Below are 19,237 nucleotides of genomic sequence, written 5' to 3' on the forward strand. Positions count from 1 at the left end.
CCCTTTGAGTTCAGAAGATGCAATTAATACATGTAACAGCCACCACCGACATGGACACAAATCAAGAACCCGAGTCTAGTCAGTAACTTCCGATGCAAGAGTTCTTCATTTGGCATGTCTGGCTACCGGCCATCAAATATTTTAAGAAATTCTGGGCCTACTGACAGAAATGCAAGTCACTACTCCATTTGAATTACAGTTGTCTGACTTTTTATGGGTTCACAATGCTATGGGTTTTTAATGCAGCCCAATATGGGTGATTCACAATAGTGTGCCACCAAGAGTTTGTAACACGTTGGCCAATCATAACGTGCGAAAGTTGTCGACCCTTTCCAAACGCGCATTGGGTCAATTGAAACGGCCGTATTATCAGCTGGTTACGTCAATTTGGGGTCCATTTCTGTGTTCCACTTTCACTTTCTCAATCATGAGCTGATGAGAAGGTGTTGACCAAAAGCTCCAATTTACTTCAAGAAATAGTCACATGGTTTAAATGGAAGATTTGATTGAGAAAGAGGAAGTTTTTGTAACACAGAAATGTACCCTGGTCATGCTGGTTGGACATAACTGGTTCAAAACCCACAGAAAGCGTTACCAATCCATAAAAGTTGGGCAACAGCAGCTGCAGGTGACCATGGTCACATGGACATGGTGAAGAGTACCGACTACCAGTTCCAACATGTCTAAGTCATGTAAGTGCTGTACATGTACATAGGCCTAAACAAAATCGCCATGGCTGTTGTTACAGCAGCCGTAATGCATCTCCCATTTTCTATCGTTAAGGCACTGCAACTGCGCAAGTGCACCAACTTAAGTGCAGATTTCGGACTTTATTTCCCTTTTAAAAAATTCCTCCCAAGCCTCCGATGGAAAAAGAAAAAAGTTCCTGCTTAGGCCTATACAATTAGAAACTAACATAAAAAAAACAATTATGGTATAAAACATGAAATTTAGGCAAAAAAAAATTAACTGGTCCGAGCGTAAATTCGAACTCACACACCAGTGGTTCCAAACCTTCCACCTTGACCACTCGGCCACAAGTGTTCAGCGATCCAGGTTATTTTAAAATACATAAGCCGTCGTGATTATCGGCTACGTCATTTCACTTGTATAGTTCAGTGTCGTAACAATAGAAAATGGGAGATGCGTTACGGCTGTCATAACGATAGCCACTTCGAAACAAAATTCCACGTCTACAATCATGACAAGCAACAAGAACATGCATAGGCCCACTAACACATGTAATCATATCTTATCAATAGAAGAGATAAACATAATCACCGCGGTAGATGACGAATATAGATAAAAAGATGATCGATGACTCAAGATGTCGTGTTGCTACCAAACGTCGCTACCACAGTACCAGCAACACGACAACACGAGTCATCGATCATCTTTTTCTCTATATTCATCATGTCTTATGTTTTACACTTGTTGCCTTTCATGCCTTTGCTAATCGTGGTGACCGGCAATGACTGGATGGGAACTCTTTCTCATATCTAACAATTTAAACTTTCGACTGACCCTCTAGTCTGCCGGCCGACGGCGCGCCAGGACGCGGACGTCCATTCGCGTGGCTCGGCAAAAACCGATTAGCGGTGGCTGCTTGTCGGTGAGTTGTCACCGTTGGATTGCTGACACAACTCTGGCCCTTCTTCCATCGCTTGGTCTTTTTTGTCGCGCCACTCTTTAGACGTCCAGGACCCTTCGTCATTATTTTTTTGGGAAATCAGAGCGAGAGGCCAGAAGTAAGTACGGAAAACAGACAGAGCACATGTACGGACGGACGTACGGGTGTATTGCTCAATTCAACCAGGTCAGTGACACCCAGCAATTGTACATGTTCATGTCGTTACGCAGGCAACATATCTACTATTGGGGAACAAGACTGTACTTGTTGTAAGAAGTCTACTGGAAATAAGCTGGTACCAATGTACCAAGTACAATATTTAGCGCCCTCACGAGCCGGGGTTTTTTGTATACCAACTGGGCACTATTTGCAGTGTGAACGGCCACGTGCGTGCGGCCCGGCCGGCCGCGCCAGTCTACGATGGCCAATCGAGTCATATCAAGTCTTGGGCCGTTTTCCAATACTCAACTTCGTCTCCGTAAACCAATCCACCGATTGTGGGCCGAAGCGTTTAACTTAAATTGAAATAATGTAATGTTTGGCTTTTCTGCATCTTACTTGATCTTTTGTAGCACTATCAGACTTACAATTGCGCTTACAACTTTAAAGTCAGGAAGAAAAAAAAAAAGTTGAAGCCCGGCGAGACGGAGCCCAAGTCGAGTATTGGAAAACGGCCTAGGCAGTGTATCTGTGTCATTGAATATCATTGAAAAAGATTATTTCACAATTAAAAAAAGGCAACCTACAGAATTACAGGCAATCACTATGCCAATTTCCGTCAGGTGTGGCAGAGGCTATAGTTAAGCTTTTACTTCAGACTAAATTAAAATTTAATTCTTTTAAAATATTATGATTATACACAATCTATTTTTTACCCTAACTCTGCAAGAGTAGATTGAGTCATTCTGAGAAAACAGAGAAAACGTGGGGAACCCTCTCCCTGTGTTCAGAGTGGATAAATCCTTGTGCATGCCAAACAATGGCTACAAAGAATGGCAACATGCACTGTTTGGTTTATCCACTACGAACACAAGGCGAGGTGCCACTTGTTTTCTCAGAATGATGCAATCTACATTCAGCATGTTCTGAATTCGCATCTTGGCATGAACAGAAAAAAAGCCCTTTTTAGCTTGTTATAGTTGAGCTCTGAAGACAAATGATACTGCATTCGATTCGGATGCTTCCATATTTATTTAAACAGATAAAATCAGAGGAAACATGTTTTCCTTTGAGCTGCTCTTTAAGCATCCCAGTGACAGAAACGGGCCAATTAATTTCATTGATGGGGTGAGGGCTAGGCTCAACACACCTAATGAAAAACCAATACACATATGGAGGCTTTTTCAAACTACATGTATTTGTTTGCTGCAAATAGTATGTGATTTATTTCAATCAGTTGCAATTTATTCCACACAAACCGTGAGTTAAAAGTAATCTTTAGAGCTTGTTTATAATTATCCGATGTACCGAAATGAAGTTAAATGAAGAATTCAGGTATAAAAAGACTCATGGTGGAGAAAAGACAGGTACCTTTAACTTCTGGTTTTAATTTATGTCATGTAGCACCTGGATTGCACTTACAAAACACAAGAAGGCTGGGTGCAGTGCCAAACTAAGTCTGAAAATCACATTTAAATTGTATACTCATCAAGGCCATCTGAGCTTGCCACCAACGGAACCATTTTTTAATGGGCATTCTGGCACTGAATAGCCTCATAATTTATTGACAACTACAATATGACACAAACAATGGACATCCTGTGTGTTTAAACAAAATCTGAAATCTGTTGCGTCGATTGCCTGAATCCCTTCAGAAAGTTATCACAAACAGGTACGTGTAAATCATAAATGTAACCATGGGAATCTGTCAACTTCTTTACCCGGAACTATTTCATCTGTCGGTGTTACTTTCAAATGACGAATAACCCTGAATAATTTTAAAACATTGCAGCTTTTCAATAATACATACAGACACACTTGTGTCTTTGGCTAGCACTTTGTCTTCAATGACAGTCATAGAACAGCTCAAGATTAAATGCTATTCGTAATACCTGAGGCCTAAGGACAATTCCGGTGACCAAGGTACCGCAATCACAGGGGACCCTTTTAATGGCGGCTGGCACCGTGGCAGCTATTGTACATGTACGTTGCCATTGATCTGCGACACTCGCTCCATACAAAACCCAACACAATGCATATCACCACTCAAGGGGGCCATCAGGATTTGTCTTCGGTCAAATCAAACCAATCAGGAAAACTTGCTTGGGATTGGAAACCCCCCAAAGACTTGAAATGTCTCCCGACTGACATGTCAGCTACAATTTATTTTGTAACTTGTGCATGTGCTGGAAAAATTCTGCAGCAAAAAATGTCAGTATCAACTATTCTTCAACTACTCGGGCAGTGACCACACACATTGATAGTATAAAATTTTTTGGACCAAGATAAATATTCCCTAGGCCATTTAGACTGTGCCAGTACATAAAACAAACAAGACCAGTAGTTTCAGCTAATGTAACAACACAGTAAATACTTACGCACCAGCAAAACAGCCTTCTCACCAGAAAAACAGCCTTTGAGTTTGCCGCAAGCATGAACCCACTGGTTCGCACTTTGTGCAAAAACAAACATGAACGTGAATTTTCAACATCACCTGAAATATTGGCATTGCAAATTTGCAAAAGTTGAAAATTCCGCTGCCAATTTTTGTGTGAGGTAAAATTAAATTCGCTTCACCCACTGCATTTGCCTGTTGTATGAGCCAGCCTTTAGGCAGTTCATCATAAGCTCTTATATAAATTCCTTTAAATTTCTCAACAATTCTAGTGCCTTGCATAATATACATGACAGTTATCAAGAAAACATGCATCCAGAAACGATAGTGAACAAAATATCTAGAACAAATATCTACAATGCAGGGTAGTCTGGGGACCAGACTTTTGAGGCCAATACTGCAGGGATTTTCACACTCCCACACAGCTTGTGCGTACATCATTCAAAGGCTGTCCATTCAGACACATGTCTTCACAAAACATTGATGTTTTTGATATCTTCTCCCCCTTTGTATGCATGGCTTATGTGGTGGTCCCAACCCCCCACAAGCACACTGCCCTTTGACGTATCAGACTGCCGGCGCTGGTAATGGTAAGATCCACATGGAGGCATGGACGCCTTTGAACTGAATGAAGCCCCCAGTGGCTATTTTACTGTGCCGATGCACCGATCAAATACAAAGGCAATGGTTGGCTTGCTTGCTATTGTGACAATCGAAACCAGGAAGAAATTTGATCAACGGTGGCGAGCAAGCTACTGTATGACCTTTTGTATTCGGCACAGTAAGATGGCTGCCGGTGGCTTCGATGACCTTGCAGGCTGCTTAAGGGAGTCCATGTCTTTTTACATGAATTCCGGGCATGTAGGCTGAAATGGAATGCTTTCTAATGAATTTTCAATTCACAAAGCTGGTCTCTACACGTAGGCCTGCAGGTAAAAATATGAGACAGTGCATTGATTCCATATCAATTTATGGAAAGCAATGCTATTCCTCGGTGTATTCACGTATTGCCTCGGACCCCTACTCCCAGTGCCCAGGGGTACGCAATGTCAGCAACCACCCCTACCCCTTCACTGCACACATGGCTTCTCGTACCAAGACAGTAATTATGACTGGCCAAAATGAATGTGCACGAGCATGTAAGTGCTATTGCAGTAATGGTCCGTAGAAGATACCTGTGGCTACTGATGGAAATCCTTGTTGGTAAAAAAGACATACTCTGCACAGTAGCGTCTTCAAATAGGTACTTCTTGAAGCAGCGAACAACAACTGCTGTTTACTTCTACCGTTACATGGATCCTCCCTGCAGTTTATGAGCGAGTCGGGCGTTCCCGATCTCCGTCAGTGCCCGGCAGAGAGCTTCAGTCTGGTTCACATCGTCACGCTGTCTGTTTTTCCAGGCATCCAGCATGCTGTAGATTTGATTAACCACTTGATGGGGGTGGCTTGCCTCAAAGTGGGAGACTTCCGCACAGCTGAAGCCAAGCATTGTGGCTAGTCCCCTCCATTCGCGAGCATGAAGCTGCGCCGATAGTCTGTAGAGAGTTTTGCTGTCCAACTCCCCTGCAATGGAAACAAGACGCAGAGAGGTGGGCAAAGCCGAACAGGTTGATGTATACAGCACATCAACATTTCCCTGGCCCCCATTTGTCAGATGGCCTTCATGGTACGTCAATCAAGTACCAATGAATCAGACATCATGTGCACAACATCAACGAGTTCTGGCTTTACAAACAATATGGCTTCCTGGTACATACATGTATTGCAATCACTACAGTCTTCCTAACAAAAAACCTTCATTTTAAATAAAATGTACTACACAGTGGACGGCTTTCACAACAAATGTGATGTGAAAACCCTTCACATGGTGAGCTTTGTCATATAAACTTCCAATTAATATGGACACGCTCTTGTTTTCAGATGCATTCCATTTATGATTCTATATTATCTACAACATTAATCTAGGTTGCCTAGAATCACAAATTAAACAGTTTTGAAAACAGGACAGTGTCCAGATCAATTTGAAGTTGAAATACACCAAAAATGGCAGAACTCACGTCCATTTGAAGGGTTTTGCAGATCACATCACATATACTGATATCATTTGATGAGGTAAAATGAAATTCAAAATGAAAGTTTAACTTGAATCAAAATAACTAAGTGACACTGAACAAAATGCATACTTTTGTCTGAAAACGATCTTGTAACTGTTACATTGAGCCTGTCAACTGCCAACATGTACATGTACACAAAATATGATTTACTGGGTCAGGCTGTGCCATCTAAGTTAAAGTCCGCTTGCTGCCAGTCTTACCCATGTCAGAACACGTCATTTGTGACGAACAGGGGCAAATCAATCAATTTGACTGCCTACATCACCTGTTGCTTGACGTTAAATGGCCAATCTCCTGCCTTAGTTTCCATCCATGCCAGCCATTCTGTCCTGCACTGATCAAGTAAATTCATCAAATTATCAGTCAAAAACATAGCACATAACATGTGAGTGAGCCACAACTTCATGGGCCCATGTAGAATTTTTTTCTTGTACAGTTGTAGTCCTTGAAAATGGATCTCTGAGTCCCATCCATAATTCGATAATGTGGCATTTGAATGAGTACCTGTCTTTTGGTGTCTTGTTCTTTTTTTTTTTACTCTAATGTAAATTTCCGTATTAATGTGCACAACTGTGATTTGTGTGTGCCACCATTTCCCTCAACTGTTTGCACTGAGTAAGAGCTTGGAATAAAAACCTCAGAACACCCAGTAACCAAATTTGAGTTCCCTGACATGGCTCACTTCAACATTTCCCTTGAACTATCCTCATATATTGTTGCCAAATCTCTTAGTTGAAAAACTTCAAATTCATTCAGCTAAATACTGGTATTAAATATTATCTTTATAATACTTGCTGTTGAACCTTTGTGAAAAATTCTCAGCATCATGAAATTTTGTTGGAAATTAAGGAAGTGGTGGTGTCTGGAAATTGGGCTCATATTCTATTTAAAATTTAAACATTTTCTTATATCAAATCTTTTTAGAAAAGAAAATGAGATTTTTTTTTTGAAATTCTATTTAGAATTTGAATTAGTGTTGCACATGTTTCTTTCACCATCCATAAATTTGTGTAAATGCTCTCTTAAGGGCGGATCCAGGGGGCTGGGGGTGCATGCCTTGATTTTTTCCACAAAAAAATAATAAATAAATAAAAAAAGAAAAGGGAGGGAAAAGAAAAAAGAGGGGTCACACTGCCTGAAATTGCACCCCAGAGGGCCTAGAATCCAGAAATGACCTGGACCCTATGTCATACTAGCTCTCCTGAGTAGAGCATTAGTATTCCCACCCAGTTCAAAATTCGAAAAAGAGGAATACCACATTCCACTAAGCAAAGCTACTGCTGTAGGGTCTTCGTGATATGCACTCACGAGCATTTCACCATTTCTGCTTTCTTTGATGCCTTCCTTTTCGAAAATAAGAGATCATTCGCGCCCACCCCCCTTTGGGAATATCCTGGATCTGCCCCTGGCTCTTTAAGTCTTGGAAGGATACTGGAGGTTAATGATGTTTACATGTACATCAATCCATACTCCACAAGCACTGTCTGCAGAGTTTATGAAATCCCTTTTATATGAGGCTGTTTTTCTTAAGGTTGTCTCATTCAAGGTGAATTTCAATTTTGCTTATGCAATGCTGCCAAACCTCTTTGTTGAGTTAAAAACTTCAAATTATTGGTTAAGCACTGGTGCTATTTAATTACCTTCATAATACATACTGTCAAAACTTTGGTGAACAATTTCGGTGTCATGAATTTAGTCTGAGTTTCAGAAACGGTGATGCCTAGAAATTGGAACAAATTCAGCTGAATGTTCCCTGATGTGGCACACTTGAACATATCTCCAAATATCTCACATTGACATTCAAGAAATTTTGGTGAATTTCATTACCTCTACACATACCTGTATACCAAACTTTAAAGAAAATCTGTTCTTATTTTTGGGCGTATTTTAGTTCATTTTATACTTTGAAAAAAAAAATCAGAAAATCAAGCCAAAATAAAATTTCATTGGAACTTTGTCATTTTTGCAGAGGGTGAATGAATTCAAGATTTGTGAAAGGGGATATATTCAGAGCTTGATGAAATTCACCTGTTGGAAATCTGAGATACACATGTATATATGTACAAGTAGGCTTGGCAAAACGTTTAGGGGCCGCGCCAGGTTTCCTATATACATCATATGTCCAGTACAGACAACAGTACGTGTACATGTAAAGTACTACTTTTTAGTGACCGGCAACCTTTTCCAGTTTCAAGGCATGGGCTACAGTTGTCGGTCACTGAAAAGAAACGGGAAGGGTTCCATATGGGGCAGCGCGGACATCCAAGATTCTTGCAAAATGACAGGTACTGCGCCGGTGAAAACAGCACACACACACCAGCCAGTTCGAGGATTGGGTTATTATGAAATCTTTTCTTTGATCTGTACGTACGTACGTGTGCGCTCGTTGCAGTTGTTTTCACCGGCGCGGTGTGGTTGCTACCAGTATTTTTTTGTGAAAATCCCGGATGTACGCGCTGCCCCATACCCCAGTACTAGCGTAATTATTCCCTACACTGCAGTGCTACAGTGAATACTTTTTTATTGGCCATAAGAAAGTAAAAACATGCCCAGAAAAGTTCAATTTAGGAGGGAAAATACGAACACGAAAAAGTTGTTTACTTAAAACACTCAGAGTTTTTCAGACCAATCTCATACTATTAAGTATTATTACTTGGGTTTATGCACGGGATGACAAGTTGGTCCCAGTGTGGGGTCCGACGTCCGCTCCTCCGACCATGCTCCGCTCCGACGGACCCCACAGTTCTGGGGGTAGAGCGGCAAGTGGCGTCCGTATGAAACTCTTTCCAGCCTAATTATGATGTGAGTGCATTTTTGGGCAAACTGTGGTCAATGATAAACCATAAAATCGTGATAAACCATAAAGCAAGGTGGATAAACAAACTTACATGTACCGTGAATGTGAAGTCCGCTGATGACGAACGACGTGGTCGAAACTTGTTGGGCCAAAATAGTCTTGGGCCAAGTCGGCAGCTAACAGTAAAGTACAGACGTAGACCTGCGCGCGTTTGCGCCCTCTCGTGACTTCATTTCACCAATTATACGAAAGAAATCAGGGTGCACTGAACCAATTCAAGCTCCATTGAAAATAGTGTAAAATCAACCAAGTTTGGAGCCCCATGGCAGGCAACTGAAGTCCCAGAGGCCTCTCAAACAAAAAACAATGTGTCGTTTGGTCCTTCAGATTTCATTTGATTTTCAATTTTTAGTTGGTTAACCAATGAATTTTTTAATTATCCGCCCAAAACAAACTCACCCCCCAAAAAGTGAATGTTGCCAAGCCCTCCCAGCGGCCATTTTTCAAATGACATCCCTCACCTTCTGGGGGCTCTTCTGACTAATTTTCAATCCCATTTTTGACTGCTTTGCCCCCGGATGGGTGCCCTTGAATCTACAGAGATAATCCTGGGTCATATTGACACAATTCCACCATTTCTTGGCCCAAACAGACCCCTCTTTTTGAAACAATCTCTGGGGGGTACTTTCTCTGCGCCTCCGCCTGGCAGAGAATTTTCCTTGAATTGGGACACTACACCCATCGATCCGGGCTGGCAGCAGTTTGTTGCATTGCTAAACTCCACGCATGCGTATTAATGACTTTAGAATTTCAGATAGCCACCTTGACTTTTCCCTTCGCGCGCAGTTTGTAGCACTGTGTAGCAGCATGGGTTTTATTCCTCCATGGTAGCAGTGAGTTTTGCACAAGTCAATGGTGTAGCACTTTTTTTGCTACAGATTTCCGTCCCTGACTTTTCCCTTCGCATTTTGTAGCACAGTGTAGTAGTGAGTTTGTGCACAAGTCAGTAGTGTAGCACTTTTTTTGCTACAGATTTCCACCCTTGAATTTTCCCTTCCCAGCTTGTAGCACAATGTAGCAGTGAGTTTGTGCACAAGTCAATTAATGGTGCAGCGCTTTTTGCTACGGATTGCCACGCCCAGGCTTATCTGCTTCTACGGTGTTTGCTTGTGCGTCCGCCGCGGTCGGCGGCAAGGGTTTGGTCTATAGTTCCTGGGTCATGGTACCATTATAATTATTATAACCATATTGCGTATCAAAGTCCAAGCCTATGAAGGCACATGGAATTCAGGCTTCTTTCCCAAAAACCAATCCCCGATTGTAGGCCTGAAGCGCTTAAATTACATTGAATTACTGTAATTTTATCTCTGTTACATATTACTTGATGCTTTGTGGCACTGTTAGACTAATTACTGAGCTTACAGCTAGATTTACAGAGCCGAATCATTGGAAAACGAACTCGCGAGCCATCGATTGGTGAAGCGAAGTCACGAGAGGGCGCAATAGAAATCGGCGCGCGCGGGATGCATCTCTAGCTCTGCTAGCTTGCTAGTGCTGCACGGCCGCGGTGCACCCGTGCAGTACAGTGTGCAGTACGCTCGTACGTACATGTACATTTTACTTGTGCTTGTTACTTGTAATTGTAGTACGTGTGCACATCGCTACATCGTACAACTTCAAGACAATGCAGTGGCTTTCTTGCTGTGGCAACATTATGATACCGAACCGATTTCATCACCCCTCCGGCCTTTTAATGGTTGTAATCATTTCTCAGTAAGTTTACTGCCATGAACTTTGTCAACGACATGATGTTATATTGTCAAACCAAACCAAGGCTTTTTAGCTCCATACTCGGAAGCAAATGTCATTTTTAGCCCACAAGATGGTCATCGTCATGATCGTCTCATCATGTTGGTGTCACACCTAAGTTGACATACTTACTGTACAGTAGGTTTGGCAGTGGGGGGGCGGTTATTGATATTGGAAGTCGGCAAACTAACTAGTCCCTTCGGCCTTGCTGCGCCTGAGCAACTAACGTTAAGCCTAGTTAGTTGATCAACTTTCAGTGTACCTTGCATAACCCATGGAGGTTGGCATTGCCAGAGCTGGGGGGGGGGTTGAGGTTGGGGTGGGAGGTCAATGGGATATTTTCCACTGACACAAGTTCCTTGTGCCCCCCCCCTCGGCGTGGTGCCTCCCACTAAAAACCTGATGATGCCTTTTCCTTCCCCAACCCAAAAGAATTAAAAATCATACCTTGCATTAAAATTTGCAAATGTCGCGGTTGGACATCCGGGAACTTCTGTGGATTATTAAATAGTACGAAGGGTTAATTAACCACTTTGCTGCATTAAATGTTCGTACTCGTAGTGATGTCACGCCGACTGCGAGAATATTGTGCTTCTGTGAGGCATTGGCCTGCATACACTGGCACGGTTCCAGTCAAAACAAAAGGCTCCTCATTCTGACGTGATCACCACAGGGTACACAGACAAGACCAAGCTAGCTATTACAGGCTGTATTTCCATTCACATAATGAAGCAAACTGCAAATTAACGATTGGATAAAAACAATAACTCAACACACCATAGAAAGCTGGTGCCTCCTTTAGTTGTCGATGCCCCCAACTTGTGAAATAGTTCCTTTGCCACTCTTACATATACCTCGGGATCTTAAAATCAACCATCCACCCTAAAACCATGTTATATTAGTATAGTTTCCTGACAAGTCATGATCGTAAGGACTGCTGCTTTCTGTAACATCTCTAAATATTACTGAAAATTAAATACCCTGCAATCGCTGTGTTTGTTTGATGTTGTACAATGAGGAGAAGGGATATCTTTGAAACATTTCCTGCTAATTTGTTCAATTCATTTGATGCAGGTTTAGTCTGGATACATCATATGGTGCAAGCGATGTGCCATTCGTATGCTACCAAGGCTCCATAGAGAGTAACGCCAAAGGACAGATCAAACGTCACAGTGAAATGAACCTGGCCAGCTTACCCTGTGATCAGCCGATTACACCGACCTCAGGCCACCCAACCACGACAGGTACATACCAAGTGAAAAAAAAAAAGTCAACCCAAATTAGTTTCACTCTCTCTCCATTAGACTGACTAAATTCTCGATAGTTTCCGTAATTTTGACATTTCCAATCCGCATGGACTGGCATGTAAGGATAGGAACAGAACTTGACTCAGAAAGTTCAGGCAGTAAGATGCTGAAATCCTGGGTGGCTGCATTGGAGGATTTTGGAGGATTGAGGGTGAATGCAGTGTTTTGTATGGATAATTGGAAGATTTTGAAGGATTAAGAATGGTGCCTAGCAAAGGTTAACCCTTGCTCAATGAGAACAATTTACTGCAAGTCAGTGCGTAACCATTGGAGTGATTTTACTGCACAGCCCAATACAAGTACACTCCAGTGTACTCAAGAGGATTGTGGCATGTGGCTTTGCTTGTCAGTGTAATACACTAGCTGGACCAAGTTGACCTCCAGTTTTCTTTGCAGTTCCTCGAAGCGTACACAGTTTCTTCATTGAAGTGGTGTGGCCGTTAGTGGAGGGCCATGTAATAAACATAGCCACTGTTTCTCAGGGGAATATTGGAGTGCATTGGAGTGTTAATTAATTAACGAGCAAAGGTTAAGGCTTAGCGGGTAGACATAAGCCTCTTCTTAAATATACAGTGCACATACATAGATGTGGCCATTGATATGAGCCTTATTGCTGATACCGCATGAGTGATTTTGCACAATGGTAGAAAGGCATTGTGGGAAGGATGTTTGCTTCTTTATCCTTCCCACAGTGTCTTTCTACCATTGTGCAAAATCACTAAGGCTTATGATTCCCTTTATTTTTGTTGTAACTGCATGTGCTTCCAGCTGATACCGATCTCATGCCCAACTCATCACATCCTGCTCAGCCCTCTGCCGCCACAACTCCAGCGAACGCCAGCCAGCAACATAACGCCTCCGCGGCCAACTTTTGTGTTGTCGATTACTTCCCCAGCGGGTCCAAGCTCAGCACCAACGGCACCTGGACGGCCAACTTCAGCTGCGTGCTGGGCACTGCCGCGTGCCCGAGTCGAGTAAGAAGAGACCACGGGTAGTTGATTGCCCCAGTGACGTTGCAGTAGCTTCAGAACCCTGTTGCTGATGAGCCTATGTCCGATTTCATTGGCTGCGGCTTGAAATTCCACACAAGTCAGTGGCAGTGCGGTTCCCATAAAGAAGTGGGTAATTGCAAGCCACAGCCAAGTCATTTGGACAGAGTCTCCTACTCATGTGTCGGGTAACACGATTGCGTATCTGAAGGCACATCACTTCAGTAGCAAGTTTCACAAAACTTAATATCATGAAACATATTAAGTTCTGAACCAAACTCACAATTTATGGCGGGGCTGCACAGTCAATTTCATGAAAGGTCACTTAGCTGCACAACAGTTTAACATGCACTTATTGGACGAGGACGATAAGGGCATTTTCAGTGGTTGTTCCTTTCCAGTGTAAAAGCAGTTAATAAACAGTAGTTAAATTGGCTCCCTCCATCATTCTGAAAAGGTTCTCATCCTGTCTTTGTTTGAACTGGGCAGAACATCTCAAAGTTCTGTCCCCACCCAACAAGTTCCCTCATTACCTCCACAAACAGAGTTGTCCATTTCTCCCAAAAACATTAACTTGAGCTTATAGCTGAACCTGATTGGTTAGTTCAGTTGTTCATTTTCAATTTGTTCATTGCATCTTGAATTGCTCAAAATAATTGTGAAAGTTATGTCAATATTTAGTGTACACGTTGTGGACGTGCACACCGTGTAACTTTTGTAATATGATAATTTGTTGGGCAACTTACACAGTAGGATTTGGTGTGAGTGAAGTTACGCCACTGCATAGGTTTCCTGAGATCACCTGCTGGGCATGTGCATGTAATATTGATAATAACAATAACATGCATTTACATAACGCATTTCAGCACTGACTGAATCGCGGTGTACTTTTCACCCTATAAGCTCTGCTCGTCAGGCCCACAGACATTCCTAAGGCCACTCAGTTTCCTTTACAGTATATGTACTGCCATGTTAGGTGCAAATGGTTAAAGGAAAGGAAAAGGCCACTACATGTAACCAGGAGCTTGATTCGAACCCCTGACCCCGTAACCAGGAGTTGGAAACCCTAATCATTAGCCCACGTGGTACATGGTTATCCAGCAACACACGTGGGTGATTTGGGTCTTTGGTTTTGCAGTTTTTGGTGTACTTGTGACACATACTTGCATGTGCAGCTTGGGGCAAATTTGAGCAATTTGTTCCTATCCAAGCTACATTTTGTGCCTCGGTCACCTGGGAGAATTGACCAGTCGTTATTTGAATTTGCTCCGAGTTCAGGAGGGAAGTGTGCCAGATTTGTGCCCTACATTGCATACCCCGGTGCCCGTGAGATCACAATTTGCCTTTTGGTGTGCTAACAACTCTTCTATGAATTTTACCCCCCACCCTTCTGCCCCTGCAGACTTGCTGCAAGACGCCCAACTGTAACACCCTGGAGTTCTTCAGAAAGGGCCACCCTGCTCTCAAGACTGCTACCGTCAGCTCTTGCCACAAGGGCAATGTTACAGGCTCAGGCCCAGGTGCGTGCGAGTTGGTTTAGAGCTCTCTGACAGTGTTGAAGTTGAGTCCGTAACACTAATACTAACTCCTACTGCAAGTCCACCTCATGTCTGTCACAAGTCATCCAATCTCAGGCCAAGTCACAAGAGACTGAGTAGACTACAGCCTTGAGAATACTTTCGCCAAGTATCTTCCTGACCCTTTCCAAATCTGGAACTGTACAAGGGTTGGGTCATGCTTGGTGTACACATTTGCAACTTATTGACATCAGATCAAACATAGTTTGCCGTGAATTTGCAAGAGTTCACAAATCTAAGCTTGAGCAGACGTCACTCCGCAGATGTTTTGTGACATCAAATCGCTCTCATGTATAATTCGTGTTCCCCTGAAGTAGGAACACGCCGGGCCACGGTTTTGGGATTTTGGGGAAAGTCGATATTTGCTGCCTGAAGTATTTGAAGTTGCAATTGCCGGCGACAGCTAAATATCCGTTTTCAGTGGTTTCATTTATTTTGCCCTCTGCTTGGTTTGCACTCTTTCCCTGTCTGCACCCAGTTCCTGCTTTTCCGTGCCGAAGTGGAAGTCAGTACTGCTACAACCAAACTACCGACAGAGGGACATTGTTTGGATGCAGCACAGGAACTTTACAGATCAGTTGTCGGAAAAATACTGTTGGCAGCAACAGTAGGTGTGTAAATGTAAGTTGCAGGCATGCTAGCTCCTCTTTGCTTGCCTAGTTAGCCCTTTTCAGTCTTCATGAATGCCTAAGACAGTTCAGTCATTCCTATTGGCCGAGAGCTTGTCAAATGGCCAGTCCAAAATGCTTAATAAAGCACCGGCTAGATGGAGGCACATACCATAACATGTTCAAGAGGGATGTTTGAAAAAATTAAAGTAAAATTTTTGAACAAGATCACTGGAAATTTATACCTTTTTAAAACTTGTTTTGACTTTCTGACTTGGAGGGTACATGTATTTATCAATTGGAACAATTATGAGCTTGACTGGTTGAGACCACCTCAGAAGAATGGATGTTGATTTCATATCCCTTGCCACTGGATTGTTACATTCTGGGCCACCTCATGTAATTTGTCCTGCACTCTGCCCAATCTCCACTTGAAGAGATTGTTTACAGCAAATCCTGAGAGGAACATACCACTAAATAGCTAGTGTTTTTTTTTTAAGAAGCAAAACTGTAGATCAAAATTGTTTGTAATTTCTAAAAATTTGCTTTGACTTGAAAGGTATAAAGACGTGCTTTGCCAGCATTAAAATTGCACCGAGGCTTTGAGAACGGAGGCTCTGAGTATGAGTCTCGTCTCTGGCTTGGAATATTATCAGTGTCAATTCTTCTAACCAGCCAAGGTCATATTCGTTCCGTTAGTGAAAGATGACAAGTAACAATGTTTGTGGTCTCTGGACAGGTGAGCAGGTCCTCTTTATGCTGCTGTGACAGTGACAATTGTAATGGCCTCTCTCCCAACATCACAGTGGTCACCCCCATCCACACGGTGGCTCCGCCCACAACGACGCATTACTTAGTAACTGTGAGTGCACTGCCAATCGTGAAACCCAGCTTCGGTCGAGTGGGCAAAACCTCTCAACGGAGCATCGTACCCCCTAGGCTAGATTATCTTATTGAAACGTCAGACCCTGCAACTTCTCGTTTTTTTGTTTAGATCTGTATATTTCAGTTCACGGAAGTCAGCAGTTTGCAGAAGGCATTTTGGCACTAAGAGAAGTTCATGGTGATCGGTTTATTCAGTTTCTGCGTGGGTTGTCAGGAATTTCAGACTTTTGGCACTTGAAATAGCTGAAGCCTGTCCCCTGAAGTTGAGGTTAATGATAGCCTACATGTAGTATCTTGCAGAATTTTGTTGTAATAGCAATATGCCATAATGGTACTGATGCATTCAAGAATGATTGTTCTGCTGGTGAGCTTTGTAGAACAAGAGCTCTGCTCTAAAAATATCTTTTTCTCCACACCTGCCATTGTTCTCTCCTCCGTCAGGCAAGCAAGCATTCCTCAGGCTGGATGCTGGTGCTCTTGATCACTTGCGGCTTCCTAATTGGTGGACTGGTTGGCGTCGTTGCCACAGTACTTTATCGAAGGTGGAAAAAGAAACGCCGCGCAAACGGACCGCTGAAGATTTCCTACAGCCGCATCAGTGCCGACTGTGTAGATGACGACAATGTCTTTAGTTACTGAAAGAAGATGCTTCGAATGGTTTGACTGTGACTTTTGTTTGTTTCAGACAGGACTGTTTGGCTCTTAGTTTCCATTTCGTACAAGGAAAATTTTGTTTAAATTTCTGAAATAAAACTTATTTATTGATGGTGTCGAAGACATGACCATTTATGAGCTGGTTTTGTTTTACCAGTTATTCAGGAGGTGTTTGTCATTATAAATTGAAAAGATCATTACAAATTAGTTTGATCTCAGTTTTGGGCATGAGGCCTCTAAATTATTGTCAGAAAATTTTTTGTCCTTTCGTACAAGTTTGTTATATTTCGGTACCGTCAGAAGCAAAGTTTCAAGGGAAAATATTGGCTCTTTTTTTCTGGATTCATTATCCCTGATAAGGAGCAGTTATGACTTTTAGCTGTTCTTGGGCGTATTGATTAACAGTTGTCATTAATTTGTACTTTATTTCCATATTATTACATGTTTAAAATTTGATGTGTTTTCTAGAACTTGATGAGGAAAGCTAATTTTTTTGGGGGGGGATATGTAATTATGTGTTGACTGTTGACATTTGCCTTTGAGACAAAATGTAAGTCAGTGTAAATTAGTTGAGATGGAAAAAATTAAATGATCCGCTGGAGAGATTCAATGAAATTAACTTTGAAGAGAATGGTGCCATTTTGGCATATGTTTTCGGGTGCTAGTTTTCACTGTGCACTTTCACAGTGGCATAAAGAACAAAACCAAATGCCAAACAGTGTAAGGTGGCGCAGTTTGAATGCCAAGGGGCTGCCTGTGTTACAGAAAGTGGAGTTTTTGGGTGTACCATTAGTGTGGGCGCAATATTAGTGGTTTAGTTTTCTTGTGCGTCCTTCAAAAAAGGGTAGAGACGGCATTTTGTATGTTTGTATATATTGAATTGCCTTATCTTTTTTACAGCTGTTATGCCAAAGGTAATTGAGGGACCTTATCTTCCTCGTGGTTTGTGAACTTGCAGCTTTGTATAATATGGAGTTATTTTCTTCAAGGAAGACCTTTAACTGTAGAGCAAATATTTGTACACATTCAGAGGTAAAAAACCTTTTCTAGTCGCTTCTTCATGCACACTGTGCAAATGTGCTCATGGATCTAGGTCTTCAAGAGATTTTTACATTTTCGCTCCTGGGCAGGACTGAAAGGGTGTGTTCGAAACTCGTTTTTGTCTTGGATAAACTTGGGAATGGGGGTTCTAAATAAAGAAAAAACACCACCTGAACATTGGTTACAAGCAAGAGATTTTCTTTCCCACTTACTGGGAGTAGAGAATGGCAAGACCAAAGATGGTGGAAACTCAGGCACACACCTTTTATAACTAGATGAATAATAAGCATTTTGTCACAACATGGAAAAAATCATTTCATGCACTGCAATTTATCAGGAGCAGTAAGAATTAAAATTTGAAAAGAGATGCCATGGCCCCAGAGAGAATTTGTCTTTGCCAGTTCTGATACACATGGGCAATTAGGGAGTTAAATGATTACATCATTGTTATCCTTTGTTTTCATTGGATCATTTAAAGTGGTAAGTGCCAAATTGAAATTTTTGCCCACCTGTACTCCACTTGAGTTCAACTTGAATTCACCGAGTCACTAGAGAACAGGGTTGTGAATATGGTTGAGCTGGCACTCATCAGATGGTAAAGACATCTGCACAAATAGGCTGGTGCCTTACTCCAGAGAAAAATGCAAAATTCCTGTGAATCTTTGCAGAAAGCATTGAGCACCAACAGCACAGCCTGTTTGTAAGCCAAACTATTGTATATAAGGAGGTAATGCAGGGAAGTTCACTTTTTCAGATCTTTACGAGACCATTAAATATTTTGAAACAAACCTCTGAGGTGTTACATTGTGTTCTCTGCTTACTTAGGTATTTGGCTCTACAAGACTGACTTTTCTGTCTGAAAGTGGTCGATTTTGAAGCATTGCAAGGGGCATGACTTGCCTGCTTTGTGAGCCTGAGCTGGATAAAGAGAGAATGCAATTTTCCTAGCAACGTAGGCTCCTTTGGTGGAACCTGCACTTTGCTGGTTCACAAATGACTATAAAATGCATGGGTTACGATCTCACCGCCACCAACAAAATGAGCACTCCTGACCAACATGGCTCCTTTAAACCGATGAGGGGGTGCTTCTGGTTGATGCGGATTGCCTGGGTAGAATTTGGCTTGCCTGATGCTTTTTGCACCAATGAAGCAAGCTCATCATGACATCGTTGTACGCAGAAACTTGCAGTGGCACCCTCATAGGGAATCTACTAAGTAAATTGGTGAAACTATGAAGAGAACATCAAGCCCACAGGTTCTTTTCAGAACCTT

General features: G+C 42.2%; 2 protein-coding genes and 1 long non-coding RNA gene across 8 annotated transcripts in view; 1 reads left to right on the plus strand and 2 right to left on the minus strand.

The window, feature by feature from the left end:
• Window positions 1–1,834, minus strand: part of rrp12 (ribosomal RNA processing 12 homolog) — a 65,469-nt gene extending 63,635 nt beyond the window's left edge. Inside the window, exon 1 of the mRNA XM_022251001.2 lies at window positions 1,525–1,834. Coding sequence (XP_022106693.2) covers window positions 1,525–1,714 — 190 coding nt within the window. The 5' untranslated portion in view covers window positions 1,715–1,834. The remainder of the gene's footprint in view (window positions 1–1,524) is intronic.
• A 1,135-nt stretch (window positions 1,835–2,969) lies between these two features.
• Window positions 2,970–9,315, minus strand: LOC110987898 (uncharacterized). 6 transcript variants are annotated; one of them, XR_002599344.2, is made up of 3 exons: window positions 9,187–9,315; window positions 6,499–6,632; window positions 2,970–5,747 (listed from the first exon to the last, which is right to left on the minus strand). It is a non-coding gene; the product is annotated as an uncharacterized LOC110987898 (long non-coding RNA). The 6 variants fall into 6 exon arrangements; XR_015427536.1 differs by having other exon boundaries at window positions 6,499–6,627; window positions 9,193–9,297; XR_015427533.1 differs by having other exon boundaries at window positions 9,193–9,297.
• Window positions 9,316–10,658: 1,343 nt separating this feature from the next.
• Window positions 10,659–18,753, plus strand: LOC110987890 (uncharacterized). The gene is made up of 7 exons (XM_022251035.2): window positions 10,659–10,868; window positions 11,979–12,148; window positions 12,980–13,185; window positions 14,603–14,720; window positions 15,256–15,398; window positions 16,125–16,247; window positions 16,712–18,753. The coding sequence occupies exons 1-7, from the start codon at window positions 10,780–10,782 to the stop codon at window positions 16,907–16,909; spliced, it is 1,047 nt and encodes a 348-aa protein (XP_022106727.2). The 5' UTR covers window positions 10,659–10,779; the 3' UTR covers window positions 16,910–18,753.
• The last annotated feature ends 484 nt before the right edge of the window (window positions 18,754–19,237 follow it).

The sequence above is a fragment of the Acanthaster planci genome, linkage group LG13 (genome assembly GCF_054643075.1).
Source record: "Acanthaster planci isolate LZ-2023a linkage group LG13, COTS_SCS, whole genome shotgun sequence".
Lineage (NCBI taxonomy): Eukaryota > Metazoa > Echinodermata > Asteroidea > Valvatida > Acanthasteridae > Acanthaster > Acanthaster planci.

Coding starts and splice junctions, on each gene's coding strand:
- LOC110987890 (XM_022251035.2), top strand. CDS start 10,780: ATGCAGTGGCTTTCTTGCTGTGGCAACATTATGATACCGAACCGATTT. Junction 14,721..15,255: donor TGTTACAGGCTCAGGCCCAG/GTGCGTGCGAGT, acceptor GTCTGCACCCAG/TTCCTGCTTTTCCGTGCCGA. Junction 16,248..16,711: donor CGACGCATTACTTAGTAACT/GTGAGTGCACTG, acceptor CTCCTCCGTCAG/GCAAGCAAGCATTCCTCAGG.